Source organism: Microcebus murinus, chromosome 5, assembly GCF_040939455.1.
Source record: "Microcebus murinus isolate Inina chromosome 5, M.murinus_Inina_mat1.0, whole genome shotgun sequence".
NCBI lineage: Eukaryota > Metazoa > Chordata > Mammalia > Primates > Cheirogaleidae > Microcebus > Microcebus murinus.
In genome coordinates, this window is record NC_134108.1 from 101,903,908 (window position 1) to 101,922,411 (window position 18,504).

An 18,504-nucleotide genomic window follows, 5' to 3' on the forward strand; every position below is an offset into this window, starting at 1 on the left:
GAGCTAGGCTGATGCCACAGCACTCACTCTAGCCTGGGCAACAAAGTGAGACTCTGTCTCAAAAAAAAAAAATAGAGTTGCCATGGAATTACGGGAGTAACCCTGAAATAGTGGGACGCTGAGGCTAGAGGGGAAGCAAGTGCTGGGGTATTTCCATTCTAACAGGGAACAATCCCTAAACCCAAAGGAATGAATCCCTAATGGTGGAGTTTCAGGCATCAGTGACAGGCTGAAGCTAGACTCCGAGGGCACATTGCTTGTACCTGATGAATGATGGCCTGAACTATGAGCAGAAGGGTCTATATGAACACTTCGGTGCAAGAGCCCCCTCTTGACTACTCCTCCAGAAGCATCCGTGTCATCCCAGATCTGTTAAGCGAGGAGGGAGGCCAGGGCTACGATCACAGACCACTGAGGCATTCAAAGTCGGGGAAGTCACTGACCCAGTCCCTGTGGCTGAATAACAATGTCCTCAACGACCTCAAACACTCCAACGAGGTGGTTTCACAGCTGCTAGCGTACCCACAGAAGCTGGCCTGGACTGACCTGTCCTTCAATGACCTGACTTCCATCCATCCTGTCCTAACAACTTTCTTCAACCTGAGTGTCATCTACCTTCATGGCAACAGCATCCACCGCCTGAGCGAGGTGAACAAGCTGGCTGTCCTCCCTCGGCTCCGAGCCTCACACTCCATGGAAACCCCATGGAGGAGGAGAAGGGGTACCGGCAATATGTGCTGTGCGCCCTGCCCTGTATCACTGCACTCGACTTCAGTGGGATCACCAAAGCAGACCGCACTACAGCTGAAGTCTGGAATATCAAGCCCAAGAAGGTCAAGATCAAGCAGAATGCCCTGCAAGCTTCCCAGGACCGCAGCAATCCTAAAGGCCTGAGGATGGTCAGCTTGGTTTGACAATAAATGATTTGAGCTGTTCAGCAAATCGGAAAAAAAAAAAAAATAGTAGACAAAAGTCACAGTCCTCCTGGAGTTTATAGTTAGTTAAATAAGCACTTGGCATTTGTGTATTCAATAAACACATTGCATAGTCTATTTTTTTTTTTTTTTTTTTGAGACAGAGTCTCACTTTGTTGCTCAGGCTAGAGTGAGTGCCGTGGCGTCAGCCTAGCTCACAGCAACCTCAAACTCCTGGGCTCAAGCAATCCTTCTGCCTCAGCCTCCCGAGTAGCTGGGACTACAGGCATGCACCACCATGCCCGGCTAATTTTTTCTATATATATTAGTTGGCCAATTAATTTCTTTCTATTTATAGTAGAAACAGGGTCTCGCTCTTGCTCAGGCTGGTTTTGAACTCCTGACCTCGAGCAATCCGCCCGCCTCGGCCTCCCAGAGTGCTAGGATAACAGGCGTGAGCCACCGTGCCCGGCCCCATAGTCTATTAATATTACATAACATATGAGCATTTTACATGCCCTTTTCTGTAAAGACTAGATTAATGGTTCCCCAAATTGAAGATTTTACTGATAGTAAAGTTTTCATAAAAGAAATGGGAAAGAAAGAGAGAGAGAGAGAATGAATATGGTCTCATAATAATATTTTTAGACTAATTGTCATTTAAAAAGTCACTATAGCCGGGCGCAGTGGCTCACGCCTGTAATCCTAGCTCTCTGGGAGGCCGAGGCGGGCGGATTGCTCGAGGTCAGGAGTTCAAAACCAGCCTGAGCAAGAGCGAGACCCTGTCTCTACTATAAATGGAAAGAAATTAATTGGCCAACTAAAAATACATACTAAAAATTAGCCGGGCATGGTGGTGCATGCCTGCAGTCCCAGGTACTCGGGAGGCTGAGGCAGGAGGATGCCTTGAGCCCAGGAGTTTGAGGTTGCTGTGAGCTAGGCTGACGCCACGGCACTCACTCTAGCCTGGGCAACAAAGTGAGAGTCTCTCAAAAAAAAAAAAAAAAAAAAAAGTCACTATATAGTCTTAGTTTTTCCTTTTATTATGAGCCAGTTAAATTTTGTCCTGGTATTAAAGGAACCCTCAGGGTTTGCCCAGCTCTGTTTTTTTTTTTTTTTTTTTTTTTTTTTTTTATCTGATACAGGGTCTTGTGCTATTGCCTAGGCTAGAGTGTAGTAGTGTCATCACAGCTCACTGTAGCTTCAAATTCCTAGGCTCAAGTGATTCTCCTGCCTCAATAGTTGGGACTACAGGTGTGTGCCATGATGCATGGGTAATTTTTCTCATTTTTTGTAGAGATGGGGGTTAGGTAGATAGCAAGGGATTCCAGGTCTCCTAGGGACGAAAGTGGATGCTGTTGCAGTTCACCCCCCAAAATGGGATTTCAGAGAGGCTCCTGGGAGATCCTCATGCACAGTAAGACTCAAGTCATCTAATTAATTCCCAACTGTCCAATCAAAGTGGTTCCATGATGACATCTAAACCACAAGGAGGTCCCTATCCAGACACTATAAAACAAGACCCAGACCATAATCAAACTCTCTTTTGCTAAGACAATGGGTCTGGCCGTCATCTGTGGCATATGTATTAATATCTTGCTCTGTAAACCTGTATCTTGCTCTTGCTCTATAATTCTTTCTTTCCTCAATAACCTCATTTCGTGCTTGTCTTACTTTGGTGTGTCTGGTCATTCTTTTGCCATGAGTGCACCAAGAACCAACATTTCTGACTGCAACCCATGAATGGGGGTCTCACTATGTTGCCTAGGCTGGTCTTGAACTCCTGGACTCAAAGGATCCTCCCACCTCGGACTCCCAAAGTGCTGAGATTTCAGGCATGAGCCACTAGACTGGTCCTAGCTCTGTCTTTCTAGGATTCTTTGGTTTGTTTTTCAGCACTGTATACATGTAAATTTTGCGCAAATACTCCCAAGAATTGCAGAAAGGACAGAGACCTATTCCTAGGAGAATCATTAAAGCTCCCATTTCTGAGATCAGAAAGCACACAGCAAATTCTGGCTCCACCACTGACCTTGAGGGCTGGGATATGCAAAGGAATGACGGTCATGGTGACCAGAAGGCAGAAGGAACCCAGAGAGGATTGAGGGCCTACTACAGGTCTGGCCCAATACTTGGTACTTTTCCATATAGTACTTTATTTACATCACAATAATCCTGAGAGGAATATATATTTCTTTATCCGTACTTTATAGTTGGAAGAAACTGAGCTCAGAGAGATTAAGTATCATGCCACGTGCCACACAGCTAGCGTCACCCAACTCATCAGAATTTAAACTCAGATCTTCCCATTTATTACCTCGCTGACGAGATGGGAAAGAGGCATGAGAGAAAGAACAGGTCCAGAAAAGTTTTAAGAGATTTATGTGCCTTTTGACATGGAAAGGAATCTGTAACTACATTCAAAAGGCAATTTATAAGGCAGATGCAGTGGCGCACACCTGTAGTTCCAGGTACTTGGGAGGCTGAGGCAGCAAGATGGCTCGAGGCCAGGAATTGGAGACCAGTTTGGGCAACATGGCAAGATCTGGTTTTTAAAAAAAGTTTTTTCAAAAAGGCAATTTAAATAGCTGACTCTGTATCACTGTATCTTAGAGTCAACAGCTTGGGCCCCTCTTTAACTAGGCCTCTTTCCTGATCAGCTCAGCAAATAACTTCTGCCCCTGGACTCCTTCTGTCTCAGTCCAGAAATGTCCCTGACTCACTTTTTTTTTTTCTATTTTATTTCACATAGAGCCGAGCTGGAGAAACTGACCCGCTTCCAATCACAGTCCCAGGAGAAGCCCCTTGTTTCTGGTCCAGCTCTTCACCCATTCATGCATCTATTTAACAAGCACTTGGACACCTCCTGCGTCTCAGGTGCCGTGCAAGGGATACAGTGTGGAATGAAACACATCCTTGCTTGGAAGAGTCCAAGCTGCAGAAGAGACACCTGTAAACAGATACTGACTTCACAGCCTAATAAACACTTACCTGGAACCAACAGAAGGGAGAACCCAGACAGGCTTCCCAGAGGAGACGTATAAAACAGGTTTAGTAGGAGGCGAGTGCCTTGCCATGCAGAGATGATGAGACAGAGGATCTCAGGAGAGGAACAAAGGAGCAGACCCACCAGCTCTCTTCAAACCTGCTCCTGACTCACTGTCATGAGCACCAAGATCACCACACACCCAGCTCCCGGAGCCAGAACCTTCTACAACTCTTGCTTCCAATTAATCATGGAGTCCTGTCTAGTCTCCTTCCAAGTCTCTCTCAGACACTCCCTGTTCTTTCTCTATCCTCACTCCCATCACCACAGCCAGGACCCACATCATTTCTCCCGGGCTTCCGCAACAGCCTCCAAACTGACATCTGTTTACTTTTGCTCCATTGAATCCACTCTGCAAAGAGCATCCAGACTGATCCTTTGTTAAAGCAGGGAAAAAAAGGAAAAATAGTATGATGCTTTCCTTATCCCACTTAAACCCTTCAGAGGCTCCAGGGCCTTCAAGATTAAGCCAAAACTTCCTAACAGGATTTACAAAGCCCTTGCTGAGCTGGCCTCTGCTCACCCTCACCTCATCTCTGGTCTCACTTCCAGTGTCAATGTGCCTCGGACCCTCTAACACGGTGGCTTATGACCCTGTGCCCATGGGAACCACCTGGAGAACTCCAAAAAATACTGATGCCAAGGCCCCACTCCCAGAGACTCAGATTTAATTACTCAAAGGGCATTAGGATTTTATAAAGGCCCCATGAGATACCAAAGTGCTATCAGGGTTGAGAACATTGCTCTAGTCTTACACATCTTTTTCTCTTGTTGAGGTTTGTTGCACATGCTTATTGCTAGAGGAGCTCTCTTAGCTTTCTGCCTATCAAACCAAGGACATATATATTAATATACACACACACATATTTTTTTAGAGATGGGGTCTCACTATGTTGTCCTGGCTGGTTTTAAACTCCTGGGCTCAAGTGATCCTCCCACCTCAGCCTCCTCAGCAGCTGAGATTATAGGTGTATGCCACTATGCCTGGCTAAGCCAGGGGTTTTTGGTCTCTCTTGTTCACTGCTATATTCCCAAACCTAAAACAGTGCCTGGAACACAGTGGGTGCTCCATAAATATCTGCAGAAAGAAAGAATGAATCAGCGACTCTACTTTCTCCCTTCACAGGGTTAGACCGTGCTTTTTCTTTAGGACCCAGCTTAGATTTCCCAAAAGCTACCCCTGGGTCCCCTGGTCTGGGATAGGTTACTCTATGCCATCCCAGCACCCAAGATTTCCCCCATTATGATATGTTAACATATCACACCACACTGTATCGCTTACTTAGCCTGTAAGCTCTGAGAGAGCCCTGTCTGTGTATTCCCTAATATTCCTGCATCACTTAGCAAGGGGCCTAGCATACAGTCGGTGCTCATTTTAAAAGCATGACGAACGGACACGGTGTGTTGGGCAATGGCAGAGCACGGTGTAGCTGGAGTAAAGGCAACAGATGAGCCTGGTGCCGTGCACTGGCGCAGGTTCTGAGAGGCCTGGCACCCACGCTAAGGAGTCTGAACGATATTAGACAATGGAGAGCCAGCAGAGGTTTTAGGTAAACTTGATCAGCTTGAATTTTAGGGCAATACCAGGCTGCGGCATGAAGGGCTGGAGGATTTGGGGAAGCATGAGGGTAAAGAGACCGGAAGGGAAACTACGGCAACAGCCCAGGCAGGAGAAGGTGAGGAGGGGTCAAAGCAAGAAGAGAGGGAGCCAGACTGGGCAGGAGAGGGGTTTCAGGCAGAGATTGACAGTATTTGTAGATAGGGTGGACCAGTGAGAGGGGAGGCACTGTGGTTGACTCTGTGGTTGCCTGTTTGGAAGACTATGGATGTGGTATCGTGTACATGATCAGATGTGGTATCACGATTACACAGGCAGTGTTGGAAGCTTGGACTCAGGAGCCAGATTGCATCGATTCAAATCTTAGCTTCAGGCCAGGCGCAGTGGCTCACGCCTGTAATCCTAGCACTCTGGGAGGCTGAGGCGAGTGGATTGCTCAAGGTCAGGAGTTCAAAACCAGCCTGAGCAAGAGTGAGACCCCGTCTCTACTATAAATAGAAAGAAATTAATTGGCCAACTAATATATATAGAAAAAATTAGCCGGGCATGCTTATAGCCCCAGCTACTCGGGAGGCTGAGGCAGAAGGATTGCTTGAGCCCAGGAGTTTGAGGTTGCTGTGAGCTAGGCTGACGCCACGGCACTCACTGTAGTCTGGGCAACAAAGCGAGACTCTGTCACAAAAATAATAATAATAACAAATCTTAGCTCCAGCACTTAACTCGCTCCCAGTCCTGGAGAAGCTGGCTTCACTTATTCAGTTATGTGTCTGTTAAGCAGGGATAATAGTAGAAGCTACATCACAGGGATATTGTGAAGAATGAATGAGATAATACTTGTAGATGGTTAGCCACTGCCTAGCACACAGTAAATACCACATAAGAGTTAGCAAAACTGCTTAGAAACAAAGGTGGATTATCTGCAAAGATGGCCGCCAACAATTCCTTCCCTCCCTCTGAGCGCCTGTTGCTCCGCCCATCAAAAGTACAGTCTGTTTCCCCTTCCCTTCAATCTGGGCTGGCTTTGTGACTTACTTTCACCAAATGCATGCACTACAAGTGACACTGTACTCATTCCAGCCCAAGCCATAAGAGGCCTGGCAGCATCTGCTGTTACCTTGTGGGAGCCAGCCACCTCAGAGAGAGGCTTGACTCAACTACTCAATTACCAGAGACCAAGCATATGTGTGTGTGCGTGTGCGTGTGTGTGTGTGTGTGTGAGAGAGAGAGAGAGAGAGAGCGCGAGCGAGCGTGGAGAAGCCAGGTGCCCCAGCCCACAGCCAGCACCAAGGCCCCAGATGTGTGAGTGAAGCCACCTTGGAGGCTCCAGGCCCAGGTGCCCCAACAGAATCATGAGAAATTATAAACTATTGCTGTATTAAACTAGTAAGTTTTCAGTAGTGAAGGAGTAATTACTAAAAAATAAAATAAATAAATAAATAAATAAACTAGTAAGTTTTAGGGTGATTTGTTACACAATAATCAGTAACTGAGACTTAGATGTAGAAGAAAAAGGAGATTTCTGGGGCAATAAAGTCTTTTAGGCCATCTTAAGTTTTGGACTGTAGATGGTCACATGGAAATATCTAGAAAGCAGTTAGAAGTTCAGGTCTAGGCTCAGGAGAGAGTCAGAAGGAGGAGCTGGAGATTTGAGAGTCAATCAGCACATGGACAAAAGATAAACTTGCCAAACAAGAAGGTGAAAGGAACAAGAAGAGAGGTACAAGGATAGAGTTCTGGCCTCATGGATATTTAAGGGATGGACATGTAGAGAGAAGATTTTTTTGTGTTTTTTTTTTTCAAAAGACCTCCTCCAGCGATCCTCCTACCCCAGCCTGCTGAGCAGCTGGAACTTCAGATGCATACCACCATGCTCAGCTAATTTTAAAAAATTTATTTTAGAGATCGAGTCTCACTATGTCACCCAGGCTGGTCTTGAACTCCTGGCCTGAAGCGATCTTTCTCCCTCTGCCTCCCAAAGTGCTGGGATTACAGGCATGAGCTGTGCCGAGTGACAGAAGTTAATCAGCATTTAGACAAAGAACCAAGAAAGAACCTTTGAGAATAAGGAGCAATCGAGTGCTTGGGACTATAAAGAGCAATGGCTTTGCAAATTAGGAGGGAATGGGGATAGGGCAATTTCAGTTTCAACTAAAGCAGCCAGGGTGGACGTCAGATGACAAGGAATGATCACTGAGATGCTGGATGTAGCAGATGTAGATAACCGTTTTTAAAAGTCTGCTGTCGGGAGAAGGAAGAAAGAGCATCTGCTTGGTAGATGATAGGGCAAAAGGTAATTGTTTCAAGTTGAGGGAACTTGCTTGCTGAGAGAGGCCAAAGAAGATGCCAAAGGAGAAAGATTAAAGATCCTAAAGATGGAGGTAACTGGTGGCTCCAGGTCCCAGGTAATGGAAGGGAGGGGACAGAGACCCCTGGTAGGAGCTTTGCCGTGAGTGAGAAGGGAAGGAGACAGGGGTGAGTCTTCCGAGAGAAGTTAAAGTGAGATGGGAGGTAAGTGGGAGTTCATACCTGGTGGCCTTTTTCTGTGAAGAGTAGGTAAGGTCACCTGCCGACAGGCAGTGAGGGTCTTAGGGAGAGTAGTGGAAGTTTCTGAAGAGTTCTATAGGGAACGCATGACGGGCGGCAGGAGTCCAGCCCCCAGACCCTCTGGAGAAGCTGCCTTACAGGGACTCCCCACCTCCTGAGGGGCAGGCTCTCAGCATGAGCTCCTCTCTGCTGGAACCCTGACTCCTTCCCCAGAGCTGGTCTCCAGCCTAGACTCCCCCCTGGGAGGTTCTCCTTCATTCCCTCCCTCCGTTCTTCAAGTATTTGCTGGCCATCCACATTGCCCAACCCATTTCTCTGGCCAACACACTCTCCCTCTTCCCACAGGGCTTTCAAACCTTCTGCACACTTTTCAGGCCTCCTACCCTCTCCCCTTTCCCCCCATACCCAGCGGGGCACCTCACTGCCTACTTCATAGAGGACACGGAAACCATCAGACTGGCCTGCCAGCTACCAGCCACCTTCCTGCAGCTGCTCTCTCCCTTCCTTTTGCTACAAAGAGATGCTGATGCAGCATTTTAAAGCTGCAGTTTGATTTAGGGAGATCTGGAGCAGCATTTTTTAAGTGCAATAAATAGAACAGAAGATAGGGTCTACTGCACATAGTAAGAGTATTTACTGTTTCTTAAGACTTCTGTTTCAATTATGACATATCTGTTACTATAGATTGACGTCAAAAAGTCTGTGTATGCTAGAAAACTTTCATAATAAAAAGGTCAAACAACACGACCGGAACAGAGAGGCTAGCCCTCCTCCTTTCTAGGGCTAATCCTTGCACCGTTGTTTTGGGTCTCATCCCCTCCAGCCTTTTCAGGACCCTTATATCATGCACTTTATGTCTTCCCTCTCTCCTCTACTGAAGCTTTCCTCTCACCTGGGTCCTTCCCACTGGCCTTTAGACATGCTCAAGTCTTACTGGAAAAAGCAAAACAAAACAAGAACAGCTCACTGGTGCCTCCCATCCCCCAGTTACTCCTGCTGCCCCTTCCCAAACTTCTCCAGTCTTATCTGTGTTTGTCCTTAGCTCCACTGCCCCACTCCCACCCCTCATGTCTCAGCCCTGCAGTTCTCCAACATGGCTGCCCACAGTCGCCAGTGACCCCACGGGCCCATACATCTATCTACAGGACACTTCAGTGCTCACCCGACTTCTCCTTGTTTTTTATTTTTGATTGCTTTGTTACACTCCTGTTTCAAACTCTCTTTTCTTTCTTTTTTCTTTTCTTTTCTTTTCTTTTCGAGACAGAGTCTTACCCTGTTGCCCCAGCTAGAGTGCTGTGGCGTCAGCCTAGCTCACAGCAACCTCAAACTCCTGGGCTCAAGCGATCCTCCTGCCTCAGCCTCCTGAGTAGCTGGGACTACAGGCATGCGCCACCATGCCCGGCTAATTTTTTCTATATATATTTTCAGTTGTCCAATTAATTTCTATTTTTTTTTTTTTTGGTAGAGACAGAGGCCTTGCTCTTGCTCAGGCTGGTCTCGAACTCCTGAGCTCAAATGATCTGCCCGCCTCGGCCTCCCAGAGTGCTAGGATTACAGGCGTGAGCCACCGCCTTCTTAATTCCTACTCATCCCTCCAGCTTCAGCTCACCCCTCTCTGAAGCGTTCAGTGACCTCCCAACAAGGTCCACCCCCCACTAATGGCCTCCATGGACCTCTTTTCTTTATAGCAATTGTCAGTTGTCACTTTTACATGCTTGATTATTTACCCTGATTAGATCTCCTTAAGGAGGGCAGGGACTATGTTTGTCTTTATTAAACCTGGCAGCCGTAGGGCCTCCCTGGCTCAGTGCTGGACACAGTGCTTAATAAACAGATGTTAGATAAATAAGTAAGTGCCAGCCTTTGTGTTAGTCCTGATGAAAAAAAGTTCCAGAAGGTAAAGGGTGTTGAGGGGGAAGAGAGAACTGGGGGGCAAAGGTGGAAGGAAGAAGAGGCTGCTCCTTTCCTGCTTCCCAGACAAACCTGGAGCCTTTTCAGCTACAGGACATGCCTTCACGGCTGTCCTCTTTCATTGTCTTTGTGCCAGAAAAGACAGCGAATGAGGTAGGAAGATTTGCCTAACATTGGATAGTTGATGTGTGGAGCTTTTTAATGAATGCTTTACATCCCATATATGTTCAACACTTACTGAAGGATGAATAGGTGATGCCTCCTTCAGGCATAGAATTACTAGGAAACAGGGCCTGGATCTGTTTTGTTGGCCTAGGTGTGGGGCATCCCCCCCTGCACAGAACAAACTCTGACAAACTCCACAGAACACCAAAGGCCCCTCTTCCTTTGCTGTCTAACCATGCCCAAAGACTGGCTTAAATGCTTTCACTACTCGGTTACTTATTTCCTGAGGCATATAGCTACTAACATGGGATTCCCTTTATGACATTAAAAGATCAAGTAAATACAATAAATATTTAAAATCTAACAAATACCATATGGGATGCACCAGCAAAATCCAGACTGTGGGAAACTCTACTGAACAAATGATCAAGTTTCTTCAGTAAAACAATTGAGAGTGGAAAGTAAACAATTGAGAGTGGAAAAACAAGTAAAACAATTGAGAGTGGAAAGAACGCACACATTAAAAGTGATTTAAAGCCAGGTGCAGTGGCTCACGCCTGTAATCCTAGCACTCTGGGAGGCCTGAGGCGGGCAGATTGCTCGAGGTCAGGAGTTTGAAACCAGCCTGAGCAAGAGTGAGACCCCATCTGTACCATAAATAGAAAGAAATTAACTGGCAAACAAAAAAAATATAGAGAGAGAAAAATTAGCTGGGCATGGTGGCGCATGCCTGTAGTCCCAGCTACTCAGGAGCCTGAGGCAGGAGGATTGCTTGAGCCCAGGAGTTTGAGGTTGCTGTGAGCTAGGCAGACGCCATGACACTCTAGCCAGGGCAACAAAGTGAGACTCTGTCTCAAAAAAAGAAAAGTGATTTAAGGGGCTGAGCATGGTGGCTCACACCTGTAATCCTAGCACTTTTGAAGGCTGAGGTGGGAAGATCCTTTGAGCTCAGTAATTCAAGTCCAGCTTGAGCAAGAGCAAGACCCCATCTCTACAAAAAATAGAAAAAATTAGCTGGGCATGGTGGTGCATGCCTGTAGTCCCAGCTACTCTGGAGGCTGAAGTAGGAGGACTGCTTGAGCCCAGGAGTTTGAGGTTGCATTGAGCTATAATGACTAATTACAGCACTACAATCTAGCCAGGGCAACAGAGGGAGACTCTGTCTCAAAAAAAAAAAAAAAAAAAAAGCGATTTAAGGGACATGATAACTAGACACATTGTATGGAACTTGTTTGGATCATTATTAAAATAAAATAACTTAAAAAAAGAAAATTATGGGATAATCAGAGAGAGGTGAATATAGACTGGGAATCAAATGATATTAAGGAAATATTTTCTATGCTTTTTTTGGAGTGTGATGATGGTAAAGTGGTTACATTTTAAAAGGGAAGTCCTAATCTTTTAGATGTATATACTGAAAAATATATCGATCATGAAAGATGAAATAATGTAATGTCTGAGATCTGCTGTAAAATAATAAGGGTAGGGTGGGGGAAAGTGGCCAGGATTTTAGAAGAAATAGGACTGTCAGTGAGTAATTGTTTATTATTATAATTATTTTTGATATATAACAATTATACATATTTATGGGGAACGTGATATTTTGATACAGGCATACAATGTGTAATGATCAAATCAGGGTATTTAGGATATCTATCACCTCAAACATTTATCATTTCTTTGTGTTGGAAATGTTCCAAATCTTCTAGCTATCTTAAAATATACAACAAATTATTACCTTTAGTTAACCTACTAGAACTTATTCCTTCTATTTAACTGTATGTTCATACTCTTTACTCAATTTCTCTTCATTCCCACCCCCTCTTTTCAGCCTCTGGTAACTGTCTCTCTACCTCCATGAAATCAACTTTTTTTTTTTTTTGGTCCAGAGACAAAGTCTCACTCTGTTGCCATGGCTAGAGTGCCGTGGAGTCAGCCTAGCTCACAGCAACCTCAAATTCCTGGGTTTAAGTGATCCTCCTGCCTCAGCCTCCCAAGTAGCTGGGACTACAGGCATGTATCACCATGCCTGTAGTCCTAATTTTTTTCTATATATTTTTAGTTGGCCAATTAATTTCTTTCTATTTTTAGTAGAGACCAGTATTGCTCTTTCAAACTCCTGACCTTGAGCAATCCTCCCGCCTTGGCCTCCCAGAGAGCTAGGATTACAGGCATGAGCAACTGCCCCCAGCCTAAATCAACTTTTTTAGCTCCCACATATGAGTGAGAACATGTGATATTTTGTCTTTCTGTGTCTAGCTTATTTGATTAACATTAGTTGGTAACTACTGAAGCTGGGTGATAAGTATATGTGTTCTCAGAACAGTCTCATAATACTCTCTCCATTTTATGTATGTTGGAAGTTTTCAAAAAGTTAAAAAGGTAAATCTAACTAACAACTAGAACCATAAAGTATCTAAATTGTTGTTAAAGTCCATTAACACCTTAGAGTTCTCTCATTTTTCGAAATGTCTACAAGGGAGCAGCACCATGATTCACAGGCTCTTGGAGGTATCACTGACAGCAGGATGCAGAATTCACTGCTGCCTGCCTTTTGCTACCTTTCCCTTGTCATGCATCCTCCTTTCCTTCCATCAGAACAGGCACTTACCTCTGATGAGCTGGATCCATGTCAGGGATGCATGCTGAATCTCCTGCCCTCAAATGTCAGAGGATGCAAACACAGTCTGGCAACGCCAGCAGTTTCACAGCCTTGCTACTGTGTTTGAACTCAGAAATGTAGCTTTATATCCATGTCTTGACCACCTGCAGAGACCTGCAGCTGTTCTGGGGGCTATAAAGAACTGTAAAGCCAATTCTTCACAATGATCACACAACTGAGCCCCATCCACTCCCACTCAGGCCTCACATCAGTCTTTGAAACTGCCCCCAACACACTGGGTCAACTGGGTGATCTGTCAATTTTTGTCCTGTACAGATTCTTTCTCTTAAAAGTTTGAACTAACCAACTGCAAATATTCAGAAACTTCCAAAATCTACTGGACTCTATGCAAAAACCTACTGATGGTCACAAATGAAGTTCCTGAAAGGGTTTAATGACATTCAATTCCACTTCTGAAATAGCCAACACTTACAACACCCATAGATTCAACATGCTTAATACAGAAAAGTTATCTCACTCCAGCTGTCAAGTCCAACAAACCATCTTAGGCTACAAACTCTCTTAATTTGAGTGGGACAGTTTCAACTGCTGAAAAATTTAAGGGAAGCAGGTCAAGTTTTTGCCCTCCCTAGCAAAATAAGTCTTCTCTACACCTTCTGTGGCTAAATCAACATTTCATAAAATAAAGCAGCTATTGCATTTCTCCGTATGATTTGGACAAGATAACCAGCTAGCTATATTTCATCCACCAGTCTCAGACTAACAGTTTTGTAAAATAAACCTTTTTTTTAAAAAAAAAAAAAAAGCAAAAATAAAAGCCTCACTTGTCCATGAAACAAAACTAATAAAAACAATGAATATATACAAACGCAAGCACCATTATTTTTGGCACCCCCTATCCCATGCGGTGCGCGCACATGCACACAAAATACACAAGACTACCCCCACCCACGCGCATAATTTGCCAGACGGTGTGACCTGTTCTGACTCTGCGGAGAAATACTCTGTTCCACCCAGGAATTTATGTGTATTTTGTTTTTCTTTGTTTCAAATGGGAATGACATAGAAAAATTAAACGGGCACCGCGTGGCGCATGCCTGTAGTCCCAGCTACTCTGGAGGCTGAGGCAGGAGGATCGCCTGAGCCCAGGAGTTTGAGGTTGCAGTGAGCTAGGCTGACGCCACAGCACTCTACCCGGGGCGACAGAGAGAGACACCGTCAAAAAAAAAAAAAAAAAAGGGGAATTAAAGGAAGAGAGTGGGGCATGTAAACTTATCAGGTTTAATTCGGATTTAATTCAATAGCTCTCGTTTCCTCCTATCTTTCTCTGCATCAAAATGCAGGCACATGAGTGAAATTTCAAGTTTCTTGGGCGGTTTAATACCCCAATTTAAAAAAAACCGATGGAGGCTGGGAACGCGGGAGATGAGGGTAAGACCGCGGATGGGAAGGGCGGGCCGGGTCTCGGAGGCCCGGGAGCTCTGCAGGGCTGCGCCCGGCCCGCGAGGCTGCGGCGCCGGGGCTGCGTCCCGGGCTCCCGCCGGCCAGCCGCCTCGGGTTCTCGCCGGGGACTGCGCGGTCGCGGCCGCCCACCCACACCTCGGGTTGGTCCCGACTCGAGGCCAGGCCATTCATTTCCGGCGACAGATCCCTCCCACCACCTCTAGAAATAATGCACCGTGTCCCCCATCTCTCCACAAGACCCTCGGCCCGACGGAGAGCCGCGGAGCCCGGCCGGGGCCTCACCCTGCACGGCCAGCGGCGCCCAGCTGCGCGGGGAGTGGCCGCGCCGGGGGAGGGTGGGGAGGAAGAGGAAGGGGGTGTGGAGTCTCGCCCTCCCCCGCCCCGCCACTGCGACTGCAGCAATTGGCCAAAAATATAGTACTGCGTTTTTAGACTCCCCCGGGGCCCCCCGGCCCGGTCGCAGCGAGGAGCCCGCTCTCTCCCTCCGCGGTGCCCCTCTCCTCCTCTCGCCCCAGTAACTGCCTGCGGGGGCCCGGGAGCCCCCAGGCCACGCCGAACTGCAGTGGAGGGGGTGGGGAGGAAAGGATGAGGGTTACGGGCCGGCAGGAATGGGTTGGGGGAAGGGGTGGTGGAAGGGAAAAGAAAAAGCCAGAGGCATGCAAGCGGCTCCCTAGCCAGCTGTTCCAGCTGCTGCTTCCTCCGGCGCGGGCCGGGCGGTGCAATATTTCGCCCCCCCTCCATCTTTCTCACCACTACCTGTCCCCCCAACCCAACGCACGCACACATTCCTCCCACACCCCCCCACAAGAAGCGGATCTCCAGCCTGTAGGGGGGTAGTAGGGAGGAGCTGGGGGGAGGGGGAGGCTTGCGAGTTTCTAACCTTGTTCTTATAAACAAACCCACATGTGCAGCTGCCGCTGCTGCAACTCACCCCACAATCCCGGATATAAGTCCTGCCCCTTTAAGAGGAAAAAAAAGCTTCCCCCGCCTGCCTCCCACCCCACCCATCCACTAGGACCTTTGTCTCCCCACCCCCACTGTCAGTAGGCCCCCGCCCCGTCTCCCTGCCCCTCCAACACTGTGGAACCAATAGGCGAAGAAAATAAGGCCGGGGGCCTGACGTCAGTGTGATCGGCCAATCACAGGACGCGTTGGTGGGAGGCCTCATGGAGGGCGCGCCCGGAGGAAGGAAAGCTAGAGAGGGGAAGCTTCAAGTCAAGATGGAGGCTGACAGTTGCTCCGTGGTCGCGGTGGGGAACAGGGACGTGGGGTCCCAGCGGGACATGAGCCTGGTGCCTGAGCGGCTTCAGAGACGGGAGCAAGATCGGCAACTAGAGGTGGAAAAGCGGAAGCAAAAGCGACAGAACCAGGAGGTGGAGGAGGAGAAGAGCGACTTCTTCACTGCCGCCTTCGCTCGGGAGCGAGCGGCGGTGGAAGAGCTTCTGGAGGGCGGGGAGTCAGTCCAGCGGCTGGAGGAGGCAGCCTCTCGGCTCCAGGGGCTGCAGAAACTTCTCAACGACTCGGTTTTGTTCCTGGCCGCCTACGACGTGCGGCAGGGACAAGAGACACTGGCGCGGCTGCAGGCGGCCCTAGCTGAGCGGCGCCAGGAACTGCAGCCCAAAAAGCGTTTCGCTTTCAAGAACCGGAGAAAGGATAGTGCTTCGTCCACCAAAGTGGACGCGGCTCCTGCCGCCCCGGCGGCTGAAAGCATCCTGGCCTCTCCGCTGCCCTCGAAGGAGGAGGGAAGCTTTGGCTCCAGCTGGGTCTGCGGTTTCTCCAACCTGGAGTCCCAAGTCTTGGAGAAGAAAGCCGACGAGCTGCACCAGCGCGACGTCCTTTTGACCGAACTGAATAACTGCACGATCAAGCTGTATGGCAATCCCAATACCCTGCGGTTGACCAAGGCCCGCAGCTGCAAGCTGCTCTGCGGCCCAGTGTCCACCTCCGTGTTCCTGGAGGACTGCAGTGACTGCGTGCTGGCCGTGGCCTGCCAACAGCTCCGCATACACAGCACGAGAGACACCCGCATCTTCCTGCAGGTGATCAGCAGGGCCATCGTGGAGGACTGCAGTGGGATCCAGTTCGCCCCTTACACCTGGACCTACCCGGGGATCGACAAAGACTTCGAGGGCTCTGGTTTAGATAGGAGCAAAAATAACTGGAACGACGTTGACGATTTCAACTGGTTGGCCCGGGATGTGGCCTCCCCCAACTGGAGTATTCTTCCTGAAGAGGAGCGAAAGATCCAGTGGGACTAAGCAGTTGTCACTCTGTTCTTCACTCCTACCAAATACTTTCCATGTGGGACTGGCTCCAGCTAATGGGGTCCTGAGTTTACCTACTGTTGTCACACCTGTACATGTATTCAGTATTTTAAGGCTTGAGATTGTGATAGGCTCCTACTTGTGATTTACATTAAATTCATGACAGGTGTAACACTAAAAGCATTTTTTTTCTATTTTGGTAATGTCTAAAGGCTTTTATTTGACTGTGATAGTTTGAAGCAATAAGTGGGAGTGTGGTTGTGTTGGATTTTTAGTGATTTGTGAAATTTAAAACTTATCAGTGCATGATAAAATAGGCCTTCAATAAATTTCCAATCATGATAAACGAATTTCATAGGGCATTAGTAGGAGCCAATTCATGTGGAAGTAGGGTATCAAACTTGTGCAAAGTGCCATTAACAGAGTTTTTTTGAATTGAAGGTTTGGCTTACATAGGTATTTCTCACCAGGGCAATTGAAATCTTCCTCTTTGGTTTGTCGCTACACATTAGCTTGGGCTTCTGAAATCCAGCTACATCTTGACTTGTTTGAGTCCAGAATTTTCGCATGAACCCTAAGAAGCTCATGAATTTAACCGACTGTAAGGCCAAAATAAATACAGCTACCAATTTTTGTGCACTTAAAATGTTATAGACACTGTTCTAAGCACCTCACTCATATCAGCTCATTAAGTCCTCAAAGTCTTATGAGCTAGGTCCTGTTAGCACCATTTTTCAAGGGAGGAAAGAAACAGTTAAGTAATTTGATCAAGGTCACAGAGTGTAGTTGATGGACTGGGATTTGAAACTCAGCAGTCTGGCTCTGGAGCCTGCCTTCTTCACCACCACATATTGATTTTGGATAGTGTAAGCTGAGTTGGAAAGAAAGCCTTTAAAATAGGGCAATTGGCTTTTCTTAAATTCTCAGGCATAATTATGCTAAGTGTCCTCTTACAAAAAGAGAATTGAGGTAAACATTCAGCTGAGCTTTGATTTTTCCACTCCTATTGCTCTTATTCTCTATGGCTACAAGTTTGGCTTTCCACTCTATAAACTACCATCCAGTATCCTTAAACAGAAAGTTGTAAGATAAAGCTTTTTTGGGTCTAATGGCCTTGTAACTGCAGACGTGATTTTTATTTAATAGTTATTTCAAGTATTAAGGTATTTTAAGTACCTTAATGTTTATATGTTTAATATTCTTACATTCTGTTTGTTCCAAAAAGGTATTTAAGGTGGCTTCTACCATATGTGATATGTAACAACATAACAAACAAATGAGAAGGAGGAGCAAGGATAGAGTTAAAAATTGGACGGAGAATGGAGACCAAGTTCTATTCCTTAATGGAAAAGTGCATCCAGATTCTTTTTTTCCTGAACTGCTAGCTAACTTTAAAAAGGATCCTCATCAGTTTCACCATGTCCAACATCTACAAGGAGGGAAAAAAATTGCTCAGGAGAAATAATTCTCATATGTAATGAAATTCTCAACCATGTCTTCACATTGGTAACTATGACCAGTAGCCTAAGGCCAGGCCCATGAAGTCAGGTAGTTTAACACCAATTTCACTTCAGGACAAAATATTCTTTTGGCACCAATGGGCTTGCAATTCATATTTACCGACTGTTTCTATAGGAAAATTTACTAATTACATTTAAAAAATAAAATTCCTTGAACCTTTGGCAAACCTGCATTTTGTAATAGATAATGAAACCACAGTCATGGCAGTTTGAGCTATGATTTTTTTTTTTTTTGAGACAGAGTCTCACTTTGTTGCCCAGGCTAGAGTGAGTGCCGTGGCATCAGCCTCGCTCACAGCAACCTCAATCTCCTGGTGAGCCATGATTAATGCTAGCTAATTTCAGCTGAGCTTTCATTGCTGTTCAGCAAGTCTATTGTGCCTTCCTGAATGGTTACCTCCACTTTCCTTATGCCAGCTATTCCTGAACTTTTTCTACTTTCCTACAGCTCACAATTTATGCCCATGCCTGCCAACTTCACCTGACTAACACATT

General features: G+C 46.6%; 1 protein-coding gene and 1 pseudogene across 1 annotated transcript; both read left to right on the plus strand.

The window, feature by feature from the left end:
* The first annotated feature begins 285 nt into the window (after positions 1-285).
* LOC105875845 (leucine-rich repeat-containing protein 51-like) lies at positions 286-914 on the plus strand (annotated as a pseudogene).
* A 14,443-nt stretch (positions 915-15,357) lies between these two features.
* On the plus strand, positions 15,358-16,683 carry TBCC (tubulin folding cofactor C). The gene has a single exon (XM_012773185.3). It carries the CDS (start codon positions 15,392-15,394, stop codon positions 16,481-16,483), a length of 1,092 nt encoding a protein of 363 aa, XP_012628639.2. The 5' UTR covers positions 15,358-15,391; the 3' UTR covers positions 16,484-16,683.
* Positions 16,684-18,504: the final 1,821 nt, after the last annotated feature.